We start from the raw sequence: 16,027 nt of genomic DNA, 5'->3' as shown, positions 1-16,027 counted from the left end.
ACGCGCTCCAGCAGGTATATCGCACTGGTCATCCCCAAAGGCAACACTTCCTTTGGCAGCCTTTCCTTCCAGTTCTCTGCTGCCAATGACTGGAACAAATTGCAAAAATGTCTTCCTCTCTAACTTTAAGCATCAGCTGTCTGAGCAGCTTACCGATCACTGTACCTGTACACAGCCAATCTGTAAATAGCCCACCCAACTACCTCATCCCCATATTATTACTGACCCTCTTGCTCTTTTGCACCCCAGTATCTCTACTTGCACATCATCATCTGTACATCAATCACTCCAGTTTTAATGCTACATTTGAATTATTTTTGCCTCTAGGGCCTATTTATTGCCTTACAACAGTGAAATGCTTACGTACAGGCCCTAACCAACAGTGAAATGCTTACTTACAGGCCCTAACCAACAGTGAAGTGCTGAATCCAAGATGGCGTAGCAGTAAGTCGTCCTGTCGTGTCGTGTCCCTGTATATTTTGTTTATATTTTGTTTATTTTTCGTTTTTTTACATATTTTTCGTTTTTTTACATAGCTATCCCTTTAAAAACATTTTGCTAAACCTAAGCTTCCAAATACGCTGGATCTTCACAACTAGCTATCTAGCTAAACCGCAACCCTGGACGATTACCCCTGGCTAGCGTTTCCACCCACTTAGCTTGAAGCTAGCCCGGCCTGCGCTACCACCGTAGCATACTCCTGAGCTACAATACCCGGGCCCACGACCGGTCTATCGATGTCACCGCATGAAGAGGAATAAACAGACTCACCCCATCGCGATGTCCCCCAAAGGCTAACTCTCTAGCCCTCGCTATCTCCCTGCTTGCTAATTCGGCCTGCTAACTGCTAGCTTGTCCAGCTCCGGTCCGCTAACTGCTACCTTGTCTAGCCCGGGCCTACAAACTGTTAGCTTGTTAGCACAGGCCTGCTAACCGCCTGAATCGCCGCGTCCCAAACGCCCACCGGACCCATATTTACTTTCTATCTCTTTTGACTTTTAATTTGTTTATACCTTCCGGAAACCTGCCTCACCCAATGTGATACGGAATCGCTATTATTTTTTATTTATTTTTAGAACACACTCAAGAACCTCCAGAAGCTAACCAGCTAACTAGCTACAAGCTATTTAGTCATTGTTCGTTTTTTTAACCTGGATAACACTCGCCAGTCCAGCTTCCCTTCCCCATCCACCGCTGCCCCCTGGACACTGATCTCTTGGCTACATAGCTGATGCACGCTGGACTGTCCATAAATCACGGTACTCCATTCTGCTTGTTTGTTTTATCTGTTGGCCCCGTTGCCTAGTCTACGCCATTTTACCTGCTGTTGTTGTGCTAGCTGATTAGCTGTTGTCTCACCTACTGTTTTAGCTAGCTTTCCCAATTCAACACCTGTGATTACTGTATGCCTCGCTGTATGTCTCTCTCAAATGTCAATATGCCTTGTATACTGTTGTTCAGGTTAGTTATCATTGTTTTAGTTCACAATGGAGCCCCTAGTTCCACTCTTCATACCCCTGATAACTCCTTTGTCCCACCTCCCACACATGCGGTGACCTCACCCATTACTACCAGCATGTCCAGAGATACAACCTCTCTCATCATCACCCAGTGCCTGGGCTTACCTCCGCTGTACCCGCACCCCACCATACCCCTGTCTGCGCATTATGCCCTGAATATATTCTACCATGCCCAGAAACCTGCTCCTCTTATTCTCTGTCCCCAACGCTCTAGGCGACCAGTTTTGATAGCCTTTAGCCGCACCCTCATACTACTCCTTCTCTGTTCCGCGGGTGATGTGGAGGTAAACCCAGGCCCTGCATGTCCCCAGGCACCCTCATTTGTTGACTTCTGTGTTCGAAAAAGCCTTGGTTTCATGCATGTCAACATCAGAAGCCTCCTCCCTAAGTTTGTCTTACTCACTGCTTTAGCACACTCTGCTAACCCTGATGTCCTTGCTGTGTCTGAATCCTGGCTCAGGAAGGCCACCAAAAATTCAGAGATTTCCATACCCAACTATAACATCTTCCGTCAAGATAGAACTGCCAAAGGGGGAGGAGTTGCAGTTTACTGCAGAGATGGCCTGCAAAGTAATGTCATACTTTCCAGGTCCATACCCAAACAGTTCGAACTACTAATTTTGAAAATTACTCTCTCCAGAAATAAGTCTCTCACGGTTGCCGCCTGCTACCGACCCCCCTCAGCTCCCAGCTGTGCCCTGGACACCATTTGTGAATTGATCGCCCCCCATCTAGCTTCAGAGTTTGTTCTGTTAGGTGACCTAAACTGGGATATGCTTAACACCCCGCCAGTCCTACAATCTAAGCTAGATGCCCTCAATCTCACACAAATCATCAAGGAACCCACCAGGTACAACCCTAACTCTGTAAACAAGGGCACCCTCATAGACGTCATCCTGACCAACTGGCCCTCCAAATACACCTCCGCTGTCTTCAACCAGGATCTCAGCGATCACTGCCTCATTGCCTGTATCCGCTACGGAGCCGCAGTCAAACGACCACCCCTCATCACTGTCAAACGCTCCCTAAAACACTTCTGTGAGCAGGCCTTTCTAATCGACCTGGCCCGGGTATCCTGGAAGGACATTGACCTCATCCCGTCAGTTGAGGATGCCTGGTCATTCTTTAAAAGTAACTTCCTCACCATTTTAGATAAGCATGCTCCGTTAAAAAAATGCAGAACTAAGAACAGATACAGCCCTTGGTTCACCCCAGACCTGACTGCCCTCGACCAGCACAAAAACATCCTGTGGCGGACTGCAATAGCATCGAATAGTCCCCGTGATATGCAACTGTTCAGGGAAGTCCGGAACCAATACACGCAGTCAGTCAGGAAAGCTAAGGCCAGCTTCTTCAGGCAGAAGTTTGCATCCTGTAGCTCCAACTCCAAAAAGTTCTGGGACACTGTGAAGTCCATGGAGAACAAGAGCACCTCCTCCCAGCTGCCCACTGCACTGAGGCTAGGTAACACGGTCACCACTGATAAATCCATGATTATCGAAAACTTCAATAAGCATTTCTCAACGGCTGGCCATGCCTTCCGCCTGGCTACTTCAACCTCGGCCAACAGCTCCGCCCCCCCCGCAGCTCCTCGCCCAAGCCTCTCCAGGTTCTCCTTTACCCAAATCCAGATAGCAGATGTTCTGAAAGAGCTGCAAAACCTGGACCCGTACAAATCAGCTGGGCTTGACAATCTGGACCCTCTATTTCTGAAACTATCTGCCACCATTGTCGCAACCCCTATTACCAGCCTGTTCAACCTCTCTTTCATCTCGCCTGAGATCCCCAAGGATTGGAAAGCTGCCGCAGTCATCCCCCTCTTCAAAGGGGGAGACACCCTGGACCCAAACTGTTACAGACCTATATCCATCCTGCCCTGCCTATCTAAGGTCTTCGAAAGCCAAGTCAACAAACAGGTCACTGACCATCTCGAATCCCACCGTACCTTCTCCGCTGTGCAATCTGGTTTCCGAGCCGGTCATGGGTGCACCTCAGCCACACTCAAGGTACTAAACGACATCATAACCGCCATCGATAAAAGACAGTACTGTGCAGCCGTCTTCATCGACCTCGCCAAGGCTTTCGACTCTGTCAATCACCATATTCTTATCGGCAGACTCAGTAGCCTCGGTTTTTCGGATGACTGCCTTGCCTGGTTCACCAATTACTTTGCAGACAGAGTTCAGTGTGTCAAATCGGAGGGCATGCTGTCCGGTCCTCTGGCAGTCTCTATGGGGGTGCCACAGGGTTCAATTCTCGGGCCGACTCTTTTCTCTGTGTATATCAATGATGTTGCTCTTGCTGCGGGCGATTCCCTGATCCACCTCTACGCAGACGACACCATTCTATATACTTTCGGCCCGTCTTTGGACACTGTGCTATCTAACCTCCAAACAAGCTTCAATGCCATACAACACTCCTTCCGTGGCCTCCAACTGCTCTTAAACGCTAGTAAAACCAAATGCATGCTTTTCAACCGGTCGCTGCCTGCACCTGCATGCCCGACTAGCATCACCACCCTGGATGGTTCCGACCTAGAATATGTGGACGTCTATAAGTACCTAGGTGTCTGGCTAGACTGCAAACTCTCCTTCCAGACTCATATCAAACATCTCCAATCGAAAATCAAATCAAGAGTCGGCTTTCTATTCCGCAACAAAGCCTCCTTCACTCAAGCCGCCAAGCTTACCCTAGTAAAACTGACTATCCTACCGATCCTCGACTTCGGCGATGTCATCTACAAAATGGCTTCCAACACTCTACTCAGCAAACTGGATGCAGTCTATCACAGTGCCATCCGTTTTGTCACTAAAGCACCTTATACTACCCACCACTGCGACTTGTATGCTCTAGTCGGCTGGCCCTCGCTACATATTCGTCGCCAGACCCACTGACTCCAGGTCATCTACAAGTCTATGCTAGGTAAAGCTCCGCCTTATCTCAGCTCACTGGTCACGATGGCAACACCCATCCGTAGCACGCGCTCCAGCAGGTGTATCTCACTGATCATCCCTAAAGCCAACACCTCATTTGGCCGCCTTTCGTTCCAGTACTCTGCTGCCTGTGACTGGAACGAATTGCAAAAATCGCTGAAGTTGGAGACTTTTATCTCCCTCACCAACTTCAAACATCAGCTATCTGAGCAGCTAACCGATCGCTGCAGCTGTACATAGTCTATTGGTAAATAGCCCACCCTTTTCACCTACCTCATCCCCGTACTGTTTCTATTTATTTACTTTTCTGCTCTTCTGCACACCAATATCTCTACCTGTACATGACCATCTGATCTTTTATCACTCCAGTGTTAATCTGCAACATTTTAATTATTTGCCTACCTCCTCATGCCTTTTGCACACATTGTATATAGACCCCCCCTTCGTTTTCTACTGTGTTATTGACTTGTTAATTGTTTACTCCATGTGTAACTCTTTGTTGTATGCTCTCACTGCTATGCTTTATCTTGGCCAGGTCGCAGTTGCAAATGAGAACTTGTTTTCAACTAGCCTACCTGGTTAAATAAAGGTGAAATAAATAAAATAAATAAAAACTTACAGGCCCTAACCAACAGTGCAACAATTTTTAAGTAAAAAAAAAGGTATTAGGTGAACAATAGATAAGTAAGGAAATAAAAAACAACAGTAAAAAGACAGTGAATAATAACAGTAGTGAGGCTATAACAGTAGCGAGGCTATATACCGTAGCGAGGCTATATACCGTAGCGAGGCTATAACAGTAGTGAGGCTATATACAGTAGCGAGGCTATATACCGTAGCGAGGCTATATACAGTAGCGAGGCTATAACAGTAGTGAGGCTATATACAGTAGTGAGGCTATAACAGTAGTGAGGCTATATACAGTAGTGAGGCTATAACAGTAGTGAGGCTATATACAGTAGTGAGGCTATAACAGTAGTGAGGCTATATACAGTAGTGAGGCTATATACAGTAGCGAGGCTATAACAGTAGCGAGGCTATATACAGTAGTGAGGCTATATACAGTAGCGAGGCTATAATAGTAGCGAGGCTATATACAGTAGTGAGGCTATATACAGTAGCGAGGCTATAACAGTAGTGAGGCTATATACAGTAGTGAGGCTATAACAGTAGTGAGGCTATATACAGTAGCGAGGCTATTTACAGTAGTGAGGTTATATACAGTAGTGAGGCTATAACAGTAGTGAGGCTATATACAGTAGTGAGGCTATATACAGTAGCGAGGCTATAAAAGTAGCGAGGCTATATACAGTAGTGAGGCTATATACAGTAGTGAGGCTATAACAGTAGCGAGGCTATATACAGTAGTGAGGCTATATACAGTAGCGAGGCTATAACAGTAGCGAGGCTATAACAGTAGTGAGGCTATATACAGTAGTGAGGCTATAACAGTAGCGAGGCTATATACAGTAGTGAGGCTATATACAGTAGCGAGGCTATAACAGTAGCGAGAGTGTTACAATAGTGAGGCTATAACAGTAGTGAGGCTAAATATACAGTAGCGAGGCTATAACAGTAGTGAGGCTATATACAGTAGTGAGGCTATATACAGTAGCGAGGCTATAACAGTAGTGAGGCTATAACAGTAGTGAGGCTATATACAGTAGTGAGGCTATATACAGTAGCGAGGCTATAACAGTAGCGAGGCTACATACAGTAGTGAGGCTATATACAGTAGTGAAGCTATAACAGTAGCGAGGCTATGTACAGTAGTGAGGCTATAACAGTAGTGAGACAATAACAGTAGTGAGGCTATAACAGTAGTGAGGCTATGTACAGTAGTGAGGCTATATACAGTAGCGAGGCTATAACAGTAGCGAGGCTATATACAGTAGTGTGGCTATATACAGTAGCGAGGCTATAAAAGTAGCGAGTCTATATACAGTAGTGAGGCTATATACAGTAGTGAGGCTATAACAGTAGCGAGGCTATATACAGTAGTGAGGCTATATACAGTAGCGAGGCTATAACAGTAGTGAGGCTATGTACAGTAGTGAGGCTATATACAGTAGCGAGGCTATAACAGTAGCGAGGCTATATACAGTAGTGTGGCTATATACAGTAGTGAGGCTATAACAGTAGCGAGGCTATATACAGTAGTGAGGCTATAACAGTAGTGAGGCTATATCCAGGCATCGGTTAGTCGGGCTAATTGAGGTAGTATGTACATGTAGGTGTGGTTAAAGTGACTATGCATATATGATAAACAGAGAGTAGCAGTAGCGTAAAAGAGGGGTTGGCGGGTGGTGGGTGGCAGGACACAATGCAGATAGTCCGGGTAGCCAATGTGCGGGAGCACCGGTTAGTCGGGCTAATCTTTTTATTATCTTTATTTTTTTAACCTTTATTTTAACCTTTAACTAGACAGGTCAGTTAAGAACACGTTCTTATTTTCAATGACAGCCTAGGAACAGTGGGTTAACTGTCTAACTAGCTAATTGAGGTAATATGTACATGAATGTATAGTTAAAGTGACTATGCATATATGGTAAACAGAGATTAGCAGCAGTGTAAAGAGAGGTTGGGGGGACACAATGCAAATAGTCCGGGTAGCCATTTGATTACCTGTTCAGGAGTCTTATGGCTTGGGGGTCAAAGCTGTTGAGAAGCCGTTTGGTCCTAGACTTGGCGCTCCGGTACCGCTTGCCATACGGTATTAGAGAGAACAGTCTATGACCGGGGTGGGTGGTGTCTTTGACAATTTTTAGGGCCTTCTTCTGACACCGCCTGGTGTAGAGGTCCTGGATGGCAGGCAGCTTAGTGATGTACTGGGCCGTACGCATTACCCTCTGTAGTGTCTTGCGGTCAGAGGCCGAGCAGTTGCCATACCAGGCAGTGATGCAACCATGCTCTCAATGTTGAAGCTGTAGAACCTTTTGAGGATCTCAGGACCCATGCCAAATCTTTTTAGTTTCCTGAGGGGAAATAGACTTTGTCGTGCCCTCTTCACGAATGTCTTGGTGTGTTTGGACCATTCTAGTTTGTTGGTGATGTGGACACCAAGGACCTTGAAGCTCTCAACCTGCTCCACTACAGCCCCGTCGATGAGAATGGGGGCGTGCTCGGTCCTCCTTTTCCTGTAGTCCACAATCATCTCCTTAGGCTTGGTTACGTTGAGGGATACGTTGGTTTTCTGGCACCACCCGGCCAGGTCTCTGACCTCCTCCCTATAGGCTGTCTTGTCGTTGTCGGTGATCAGGCCTACCACTGTTGTGTCATCTGCAAACTTAATGATGGTGTTGGAGTCGTACCTGCCACGCAGTCGTGGTTGAACAGGGGAGTACAGAAGGGGACTGAGCACGCACCCCTGAGGGGCTCCAGTGTTGAGGATCAGCTTGGCAGATATATCGCTACCTACCCTCACCACCTGGTGGCGGCCCGTCAGGAAGTACAGGATCCAATTTCAGAGGGAGGTGTTTAGTCCCAGGATCCTTAGCTTAGTGATGAGCTTTGAGTGTACTATGGTGTTGAACACTGAGCTGTAGTCAATGAATAGCATTCTCGCATAGGTGTTCCTTTTGTCCAGGTGGGAAAGGGCATCTGTGGATCTGTTTGGGCAGTATGCAAATTGGAGTGGATCTAGGGTTTCTGGGATAATGGTATTGATGTGAGCCATTACCAGCCTTTCAAACCACTTCATGGTTACTGACGTGAGTGCTACGGGTCTGTAGTCATTTAGGCAGGTTTCCTTAGTGTTCTTGGGCACAGGGGCTATGGTGGTTTGCTTGAAACATGTTGGTATTACAGACTCAATCAGAGACATGTTGAAAATGTCATTGAAGACACCTGCCAGTTGCCCGGAGCACATGTCCTGGTAATCCGTCTGGCCCCGCAGCCTTGTGAATGTTGACCTGTTTAAAGGTCTTACTCACGTCGGCTACGGAGAGCGTGATCACACAATCGTCCGGAACAGCTGATGCTCTCATGCATGCCTCAGTGTTGCTTGCCTTGAAGCGAGCATAGAAGGGATTTAGCTCGTCTGGTCGGCTCGTGCCACTGGGCAGCTCGTGGCTGTGCTTCCCTTTGTAGTCTGTAATAGTTTGCAAGCCCTGCCACATAAGACGAGCATCTGAGCCGGTGTAGTATGATTCGGTGTAGTATGACTGTTTGATGGTTCGTCGGAGGGCACAGCAGGATTTCTTATAAACTTCCGGATTAGGACTAAATACGGCTGTAATAGAGGTCCTTTACAGTTTTATTTGAGACGGCTGTACAACCACCAAGATTAATTGTCAGATTCAACAGAAGATCTCTTTGTTTCTTGGGACCGAGTTTAAAAGTAGAACGTTTGCAGCCATCTACTTCCTTATGTCTGAAACACAGGCTTCTAGCGAAGGCAATTTTGGGGCTTCACCATGTTTCATTGAAATGTACAGTTGTGTGTCATCCGCATAGCAGTGAAAGTTAACATTATGTTTTCAAAGCATCACACCTTTTGAGATCCTTTGTCCATGACAGAAAATTATTTCACCACCCCATTCCTTTTTCCACGCAACTTCATCTAAGGATGTAGAGTGTGTTATATTCCTTTTCTTTTAGCCACGTAAAGACTGATGTTCTTTTTTTATAATCTGCTAAACCGTTACAATTATAACTAGCTATACTTATTTCATCCCCTACCATAACTAGATACTATTCTCAGTCTAAATTGACCATAATTAGTACTTGTAAAGTTACTGCCATCACAGGTATTATGACGGTCAAAATTAGAGCTTTCAAAAGTCTGATATTTAAAACTCAAGAAATAGGTTCTAGCAATATTTTTTAAATTTCCTTGTCTGTTTGCCTGTGAGCCAATGCCACAGATGTTAGAAAATTGAGACAAGATATTACGTGTATAGTAAATCTGAGTAGGTTGATGTGTATGATATTTGATGTGATTTAGTGAGAGTGTGTACAATGTCTGTATAAGAGTATGACTATAATTTGTGCTGTCCAAATATATAATAACTCCGCCAATTTGCATGGTTGAGTGTCTATGTGTGTAACATGTAGTGCTATGTTTCGTTTTAATCAAAATGAACAAACCAAGTGTTTTTCCAGCATACAGTCTGGTCTAAATCGCTTCAACGTTTCGGTTTTATGTTTGCTAGCAAGCTACCGAGGTGGTTGAATCCAATCCTTTCTTTTACCAATTTCAACTTGTTTTAACATCACATTGTTGTTTTTAGCTCTATAGATTATGTATTTTGTGATGTTTTCGCTGTATTTTGAATGTTTTCAGACAATGCAATTAATTACAATTGAAAGTGTGCAGGAAAAATGAAAAGAAGTTGACTTGAGTTAACTGATTAACTCTGACAGCCCTAACTAAAAACTCTAACAAACTCTAAAACTAGCCCAAATTAACAGTGGACTAATGAACATACTAAAATATCATTTTGGAGTGAACTATCTCTTAACTCTGTATTCATTGCCGATGCTTTGAATAAAGACAACTTTTCACTATACCACCATGCTCTACATGCATTGAGTTTGGCAAGCATCTTTTTGTATGCACACACACTCACTGTTGTCAATGGTGGCTCAAGATGACTCATGTTCAAAGAGAGAAAAAGCTTAGCTAAGCTCTGCTCTTTCTGGATGATGCCTCAATGATTTTGAGAGGTTCTGGCAGCCTGAACATGTAGGCCACTATAAAAGGTCAGTCTTAATGGGTAACAATTTACATTACCTCACTCTAATGTAGTTATTCCAGAACTACTCTGGTAACCAAAATGTTGTTAGTTACAGTACTCAGCTGCAGATCGTAGCCTCACAACTCACCAAATACTTGTTTAAAGTAGTTACTGTTGCAAAGTGTAGTGGTTACTTGTAATACAAAGACATTACAATCCTGGTGGTAGTATATGTGCTATATCCATCATACAGTATCTAAACAACTTCAAGTAAACTGCGCCTGCTTATGGGTCTACCACACATTAGCATATCACTGCATCGGTATACCCTGAGTATACCAAACATTAAGAACATCCTAATATTCAAAGGCACTTACATTTTTGTCTTGCCCAATCACCCTCTGAATGGCACCCATACGCAATCCTTGTCTCACTTGTCTCAGGGCTTAAAAATATTATTTGAACCTGTCTCCTCTCCTTCATCTACACTGATTGAAGTAGATTTAACAAATTACATCAATAAGGGATCATAGCTGTCACCTGGATTCACCTGGTTAGTCTATGTCATGGAAAGAGCCGGTGTTCTTAATGTTTTGTATACTCAGGGTAGCTCTGCAGGGGGATGGAATGAAATGCAATTATACCCAAACAGAAAAAGAATGTGACAAAGAATCACAGAATACATTTAAAGCTAATGCGATTTCTGAGTAACTCTTTACATTACAGGGCCATTATTACTGTGTAACTACTCATGGCATTACAGTATAAGAAGTATTGTAACTACTTATTAAGCACTAACCTTTTCTTTAGCCATAACCCTAAGTAACCCCGAAGTACAGTGTAATAAGGAGTAATTACACTATTTGTTTTGTTGTAATTACACGAATAATTACACTGTAATAAGGGCACTGGAATGTAAAGTACAACTGATTTTCTTCTGGTCATGGAAAAGCAACCCACACTACTTTTAATTCCGTCTGAAAATTAGTATGTGCAATTATTTGCCTCCTTTATCTGCTCTCTTTGTTCATCTGGAGTGGCCATGTTGTCACAGGGCACTGCACTCGGCTCCCCACATGCACCCCTCTCCTGTGTGTGTGTGTGTGTGTTTGTGTGTGTCGGCATCTCAGTGCTCTTACTTACTGTTTCCTTTTTCCGTTTGCATAACACGTTTTACTGAGTTTACATGCATTCCTGAGTTGGACAAATGTGTTGTTTAACTTGAGACACAGTACAATTTCAAGTCCTCTCAACTTAGAGATTGAAAGATATCATCAGCTGAAGTATACAGGGGTCCGTATGTATCATCTGTCTCAGAGTAGGAGAGCTAGGATCAGGTCCTTCCTGTCCATAATGATCTGATTCATTATGAGGCAAACATTCTCCTAGATCAGCACGCCTACTCTTAGACACGTGATATATACGACCCGGCTCTCCCTTGGGAAAGAGGTCCTCTGATACAACAAAGTTAATTTTGATGATAAAATTGATTCAGCGGTATGTTAAGATAATTGCACATCATTTTGGAATTCAAATAATTTCTGTGGCCATAAGATCATCTTTTGCAGTTTATGCCACTTGCTAGAAGTTTTTTATCCAAAGCAATAGTATGTGTATGTGGAATTGTAACCAAGGATGCTTGGCATTGGCGGCATCACGATCTTACCAGCTGAGCCATGCCTGTACCACATATAGAATGGAGATGCAGGGCAGACATTTTGTATTGTTGTGCAGATATCATGTTAAGGGTTTCCCCCTTGTGGTCAAAGCTAGAATGCTCTCTCTTGTCCACAGAACAGGCCGGCAGCCGTGCAGGGGTCCCCACACACTGGCCCGCCCCCGGCATGCATGAACCCCGCCTTGATGAGCACTCCCTGGGTGAGAGAGGGGCCTACACACTGTCCCTCGGGCCCCATCTTCATGCCATCCTTCTCCCCATGCTTCAGGCAGGACACCCATCCATGCCACTCGCCACTCTTGTGCTGTACACAGAGAGGACTTCACTGCTTTCATATCATATCATAAGGCACTCAGGCCTTGGGAATATTGTCCCTTATCACTCCATCAGGATCAAATAGGTTGACATTAGGGACAGTATACAGTATGCTTGATGATTATAAGGGACGTACAGTATTAGCTTGATGGAAATATATTTATTCGATATTGTTTCGAGTTGGTTTGAACATTTTAGAGCTATGTGGGCATATACACTGAGTATACCAAACATTAGGAACACTTCCCTAGTATAGAGTTGCCGGTTTTCCCTCAGGACAGCCGCAGTTCGTTGGGGCATGGACTCTACAAGATGTCGAAAGCGTTTCACAGGGATACTGGCCCATGTTGACTACAATGCTTCCCACGGTTGTGTCAAGTTGACTGTATGTCCTTTGGGTGTTGGACCATTCTTGATACACACGGGAAACTGTTAAGCGTGAAAAATCCAGCAGCGTTGCAGTTCTTGCCACAAACCAGTGCACCTGGCATCTACTACCATACCCCATTCAAAAGCACTTAAATATTTTGTCTTGTTTTGCCATAAGAACGATATGGTAGCATACTGTATTCCAAGGCAAGTTCAGAGAATCAGTTCATCAAGACACTCCTTCATTCATTTCCTCTTGTCATTGTTACCAACTGTAGCAATGTTCACCTGAGCCAGGATTCAATCCAAGGCGAGTTGTCAGCAGGTGCACTGCACTTGACTTTTAAAGGTCATTCATGCTCGAGCTGCCTTCCTTTACCGTGAATGCCATCTCCGAAAGGGTGAGGGAAATTGTATTGAAATGCAATGCATCTGTCAACAACACGCCTTTGATTGAATCCCGGTGCTAGTTATTTCACAAAAAAGGCACTGTGAAAAGAAGTGCAACTTTCCCACTTTCCATTCCAATTAGAATTAGGCTACCATGTTTCAGTCCACATGTTCACACTTACATAGACTGTCGCAGATTCATGCTCACTGGCAGTCCCCCCTTACCTTCTGTCCCCGAGATCCCCATTGGAACACAGCTTTCACTCTCATTTCACAACGGTTTAGTAGTGGTGAAGCAGTGCCATATGAACTTCATGGGTAGAATTAACAATCACAGAGGATGCCTCATCATTCACTTCATTGGGCCACAGAATTGGGCTATATGTATATGTAGCCTAGTCAATGTATTATGTGACTTTGTAACATTTCTCTACAAGTAGCATGGTTCACAGTAGAATTTAAATGTATGTCAATCTATTATTTATCGTAATTCTGATGGTTTCTTTATTCTTTTCCTCTGTGCTCCTTTTGTCCTTCCACCGCTTTTCCTCCTCTCCTTCTTCCTCTTCCTCCTTTCTAAAGCAGTATCGCTATCAAGATGAGGACTCTCCACCTGAGCACGGGTTCCCGCGGCTGACCAACGAGGTGCGCGCCCCTGAGCTGGTGCACGTGTCGGAGAAGAACCTCTCGGAGATTGAAAATGTGCATGGCTACGTGTCCCACTCCCATATCTCCCCGCTCAAGGTCAGCAAATGTCCTGTCCTGCACCCCCAACCCAGTGAGCAAAATTGGTTACAAATAAGTCATTTCTACAGCAAAACTGTGCCAACCAGTTTTGCTCACTGGGAAGCCCCTGACGAGAACTTGCCAAACCACACCATGTGTGGCTGCCAACATGGTGTCCCTCGTTCCCCTCTTTCCTCTCCCTGTTAGTCTTGTTCTCTTTCTCTCTTATCTCTTCCTTGTTCTTTCTGTTTCTTTCTCCCTATCTCTTCCTCTCATTCCTTTTAGCCATTCCCCCTCTCTCACTATCTTGATTAATTCAAAAGCTATTGTGGTTCCTGTCCTGAGTCTTCGGTAAGCATAACTAGTGCAACTCAGTGCGCTATTGCTAACAAAAGTACGTCTTCATGTTTATTTCATTAGGCACCAAATGTAAGAAAATGGACTGGAACAGGGAAGGACTACCTGGAATTGTCCAGTAAGAAACTCTTAAACATTGTCCACACAAAAAAAACGGTGCTATCTAGAACCTATGAGGGTTCTTCATCTGTCCCCATAGAAGAACCCTTTGAAGAACCCTTTTTGGTTCCAGCTAGAACCCTTTAGGGTTCCATGTAAAACCCTTTCCACAAAGGGTTCTACATGGAACCCAAAAAGGGTTCTCCTAAGGCAGTGGTTCCCAAACTTTTTATAGTCCCGTACCCCTTCAAACATTCAACCTCCAGCTGCGTACCCCCTCTAGTACCAGGGTCAGCGCACTCTCAAATGTTGTTTTTAGCCATCATTGTAAGCCTGCCATACACACTATACAATACATTTATTAAACATAACAATGAGTGTGAGTTTTTGTCACAACCCGTCTCTTGGGAAGTGACAAAGAGCTCTTATAGGATCAGGGCACAAATAATAATATAATAATAATCAATAATTTTGCTCTTTATTTAGACATCTTGCTCTTTATTTATTCATCATCAAAAATGGTGAATAACTCACCACAGGTTAATGAGAAGGGTGTTCTTGAAAGGATGCACATAACTCTGCAATGTTGGGTTGTATTGGAGAGAGTCTTAGTCTTAAATCAAATCAAATGTATTTATATTGCCCTTCCTACATCAGCTGATATTTTTTATTTATGATTTTTTTAAACCTTTATTTAACCAGGCAAGTCAGTTAAGAACAAATTCTTATTTTCAATGACGGCCTAGGAACAGTGGGTTAACTGCCTGTTCAGGGGCAGAACGACAGATTTGTACCTTGTCAGCTCGGGGATTTGAACTTGCAGCCTTTCAGTTACTAGTCCAACACTCTAACCACTAGGCTACCCTGCCGCCCCATATCTCAAAGTGCTGTACAGAAACCCAGCCTAAAACCCCAAACAGCAAGCAATGCAGGTGTAGAAGCACGGTGGCTAGAAAAAACTCCCTAGAAAGGCCAAAACCTAGGAAGAAACCTAGAGAGGAACCAGGCTATGAGGGGTGGCCAGTCCTCTTCTGGCTGTGCCGGGTGGAGATTATAACAGAACATTGCCAAGATGTTCAAATGTTCATAAATGACCAGCATGGTCAAATAATAATAATCACAGTAGTTGTCGAGGGTGCAGCAAGTCAGCACCTTAGGAGTAAATGTCAGTTGGCTTTTCATAGCTGATCATTGAGAGTATCTCTACCACTCCTGCTGTCTCTAGAGAGTTGAAAACAGCATGTCTGGGACAGGTAGCACGTCCGGTGAACAGGTCAGGATTCCATAGCCACAGGCAGAACAGTTGAAACTGGAGCAGCAGCACGGCCAGGTGGACTGGGGACAGCAAGGAGTCCTCATGCCAGGTAGTCCTGAGGCATGGTCCTAGGGCTCATGTCCTCCGAGAGAGAGAAAGAAAGAGAGAAAGAGAGAATTAGAGAGAGCATACTTAAATTCACACAGGACACCGGATAAGACAGGACAAGTACTCCAGATATAACAAACTTACCCTAGCCCCCCGACACAAACTACTGCAGCATAAATACTGGAGGCTGAGACAGCAGGGGTCAGGAGACACAGTGGCCCCATCCGATGATACCCCCGGACAGGGCCAAACAGGAAGGATATAACCCCACCCACTTTGCCAAAGCACAGCCCCCACACCACTAGAGGGATATCTTCAACCACCAACTTACCATCCTGAGACAAGGCCGAGTATAGCCCACAAAGATCTCCGCCACGGCACAACCCAAGGGGGGGTGCCAACCCAGACAGGAAGATCACATCAGTGACTCAACCCACTCAGGTGACGCATCCCTCCTAGGGCCGGCATGAAAGAGCACCAGTAAGCCAGTGACTCAGCCCCTGTAATAGGTTTAGAGGCAGAGAATCCCAGTGGAGAGAGGGGAACCGGCCAGGCAGAGACAGCAAGGGCGGTTCGTTGCTCCAGAGCCTTTCCGTTCA

General features: G+C 44.8%; 1 protein-coding gene across 20 annotated transcripts in view; it reads left to right on the top strand.

The window, feature by feature from the left end:
• Positions 1-16,027, top strand: part of LOC109872857 (disks large homolog 2-like) — a 306,188-nt gene that overhangs the window by 136,191 nt on the left and 153,970 nt on the right. For 17 of the 20 annotated variants that reach the window (XR_004206033.1, XR_004206034.1, XM_031808345.1 and 14 more), the window contains exons 5-6: positions 11,926-12,009; positions 13,466-13,627. Coding sequence is in view for 18 of the 20 variants with exons in the window: in XM_031808345.1 (XP_031664205.1) it covers positions 11,926-12,009; positions 13,466-13,627 (246 nt within the window). In the remaining 2 variants the exon portion in view is untranslated. The remainder of the gene's footprint in view (positions 1-11,925; positions 12,010-13,465; positions 13,628-16,027) is intronic. The other 3 variants (XM_031808343.1, XM_031808354.1, XM_031808351.1) reach the window with 1 other exon arrangement.

Source organism: Oncorhynchus kisutch, linkage group LG28, assembly GCF_002021735.2.
Source record: "Oncorhynchus kisutch isolate 150728-3 linkage group LG28, Okis_V2, whole genome shotgun sequence".
Lineage (NCBI taxonomy): Eukaryota > Metazoa > Chordata > Actinopteri > Salmoniformes > Salmonidae > Oncorhynchus > Oncorhynchus kisutch.
Note: the sequence above shows the minus strand (reverse complement) of the source record. Positions and strands in the feature narration are given on the sequence as shown.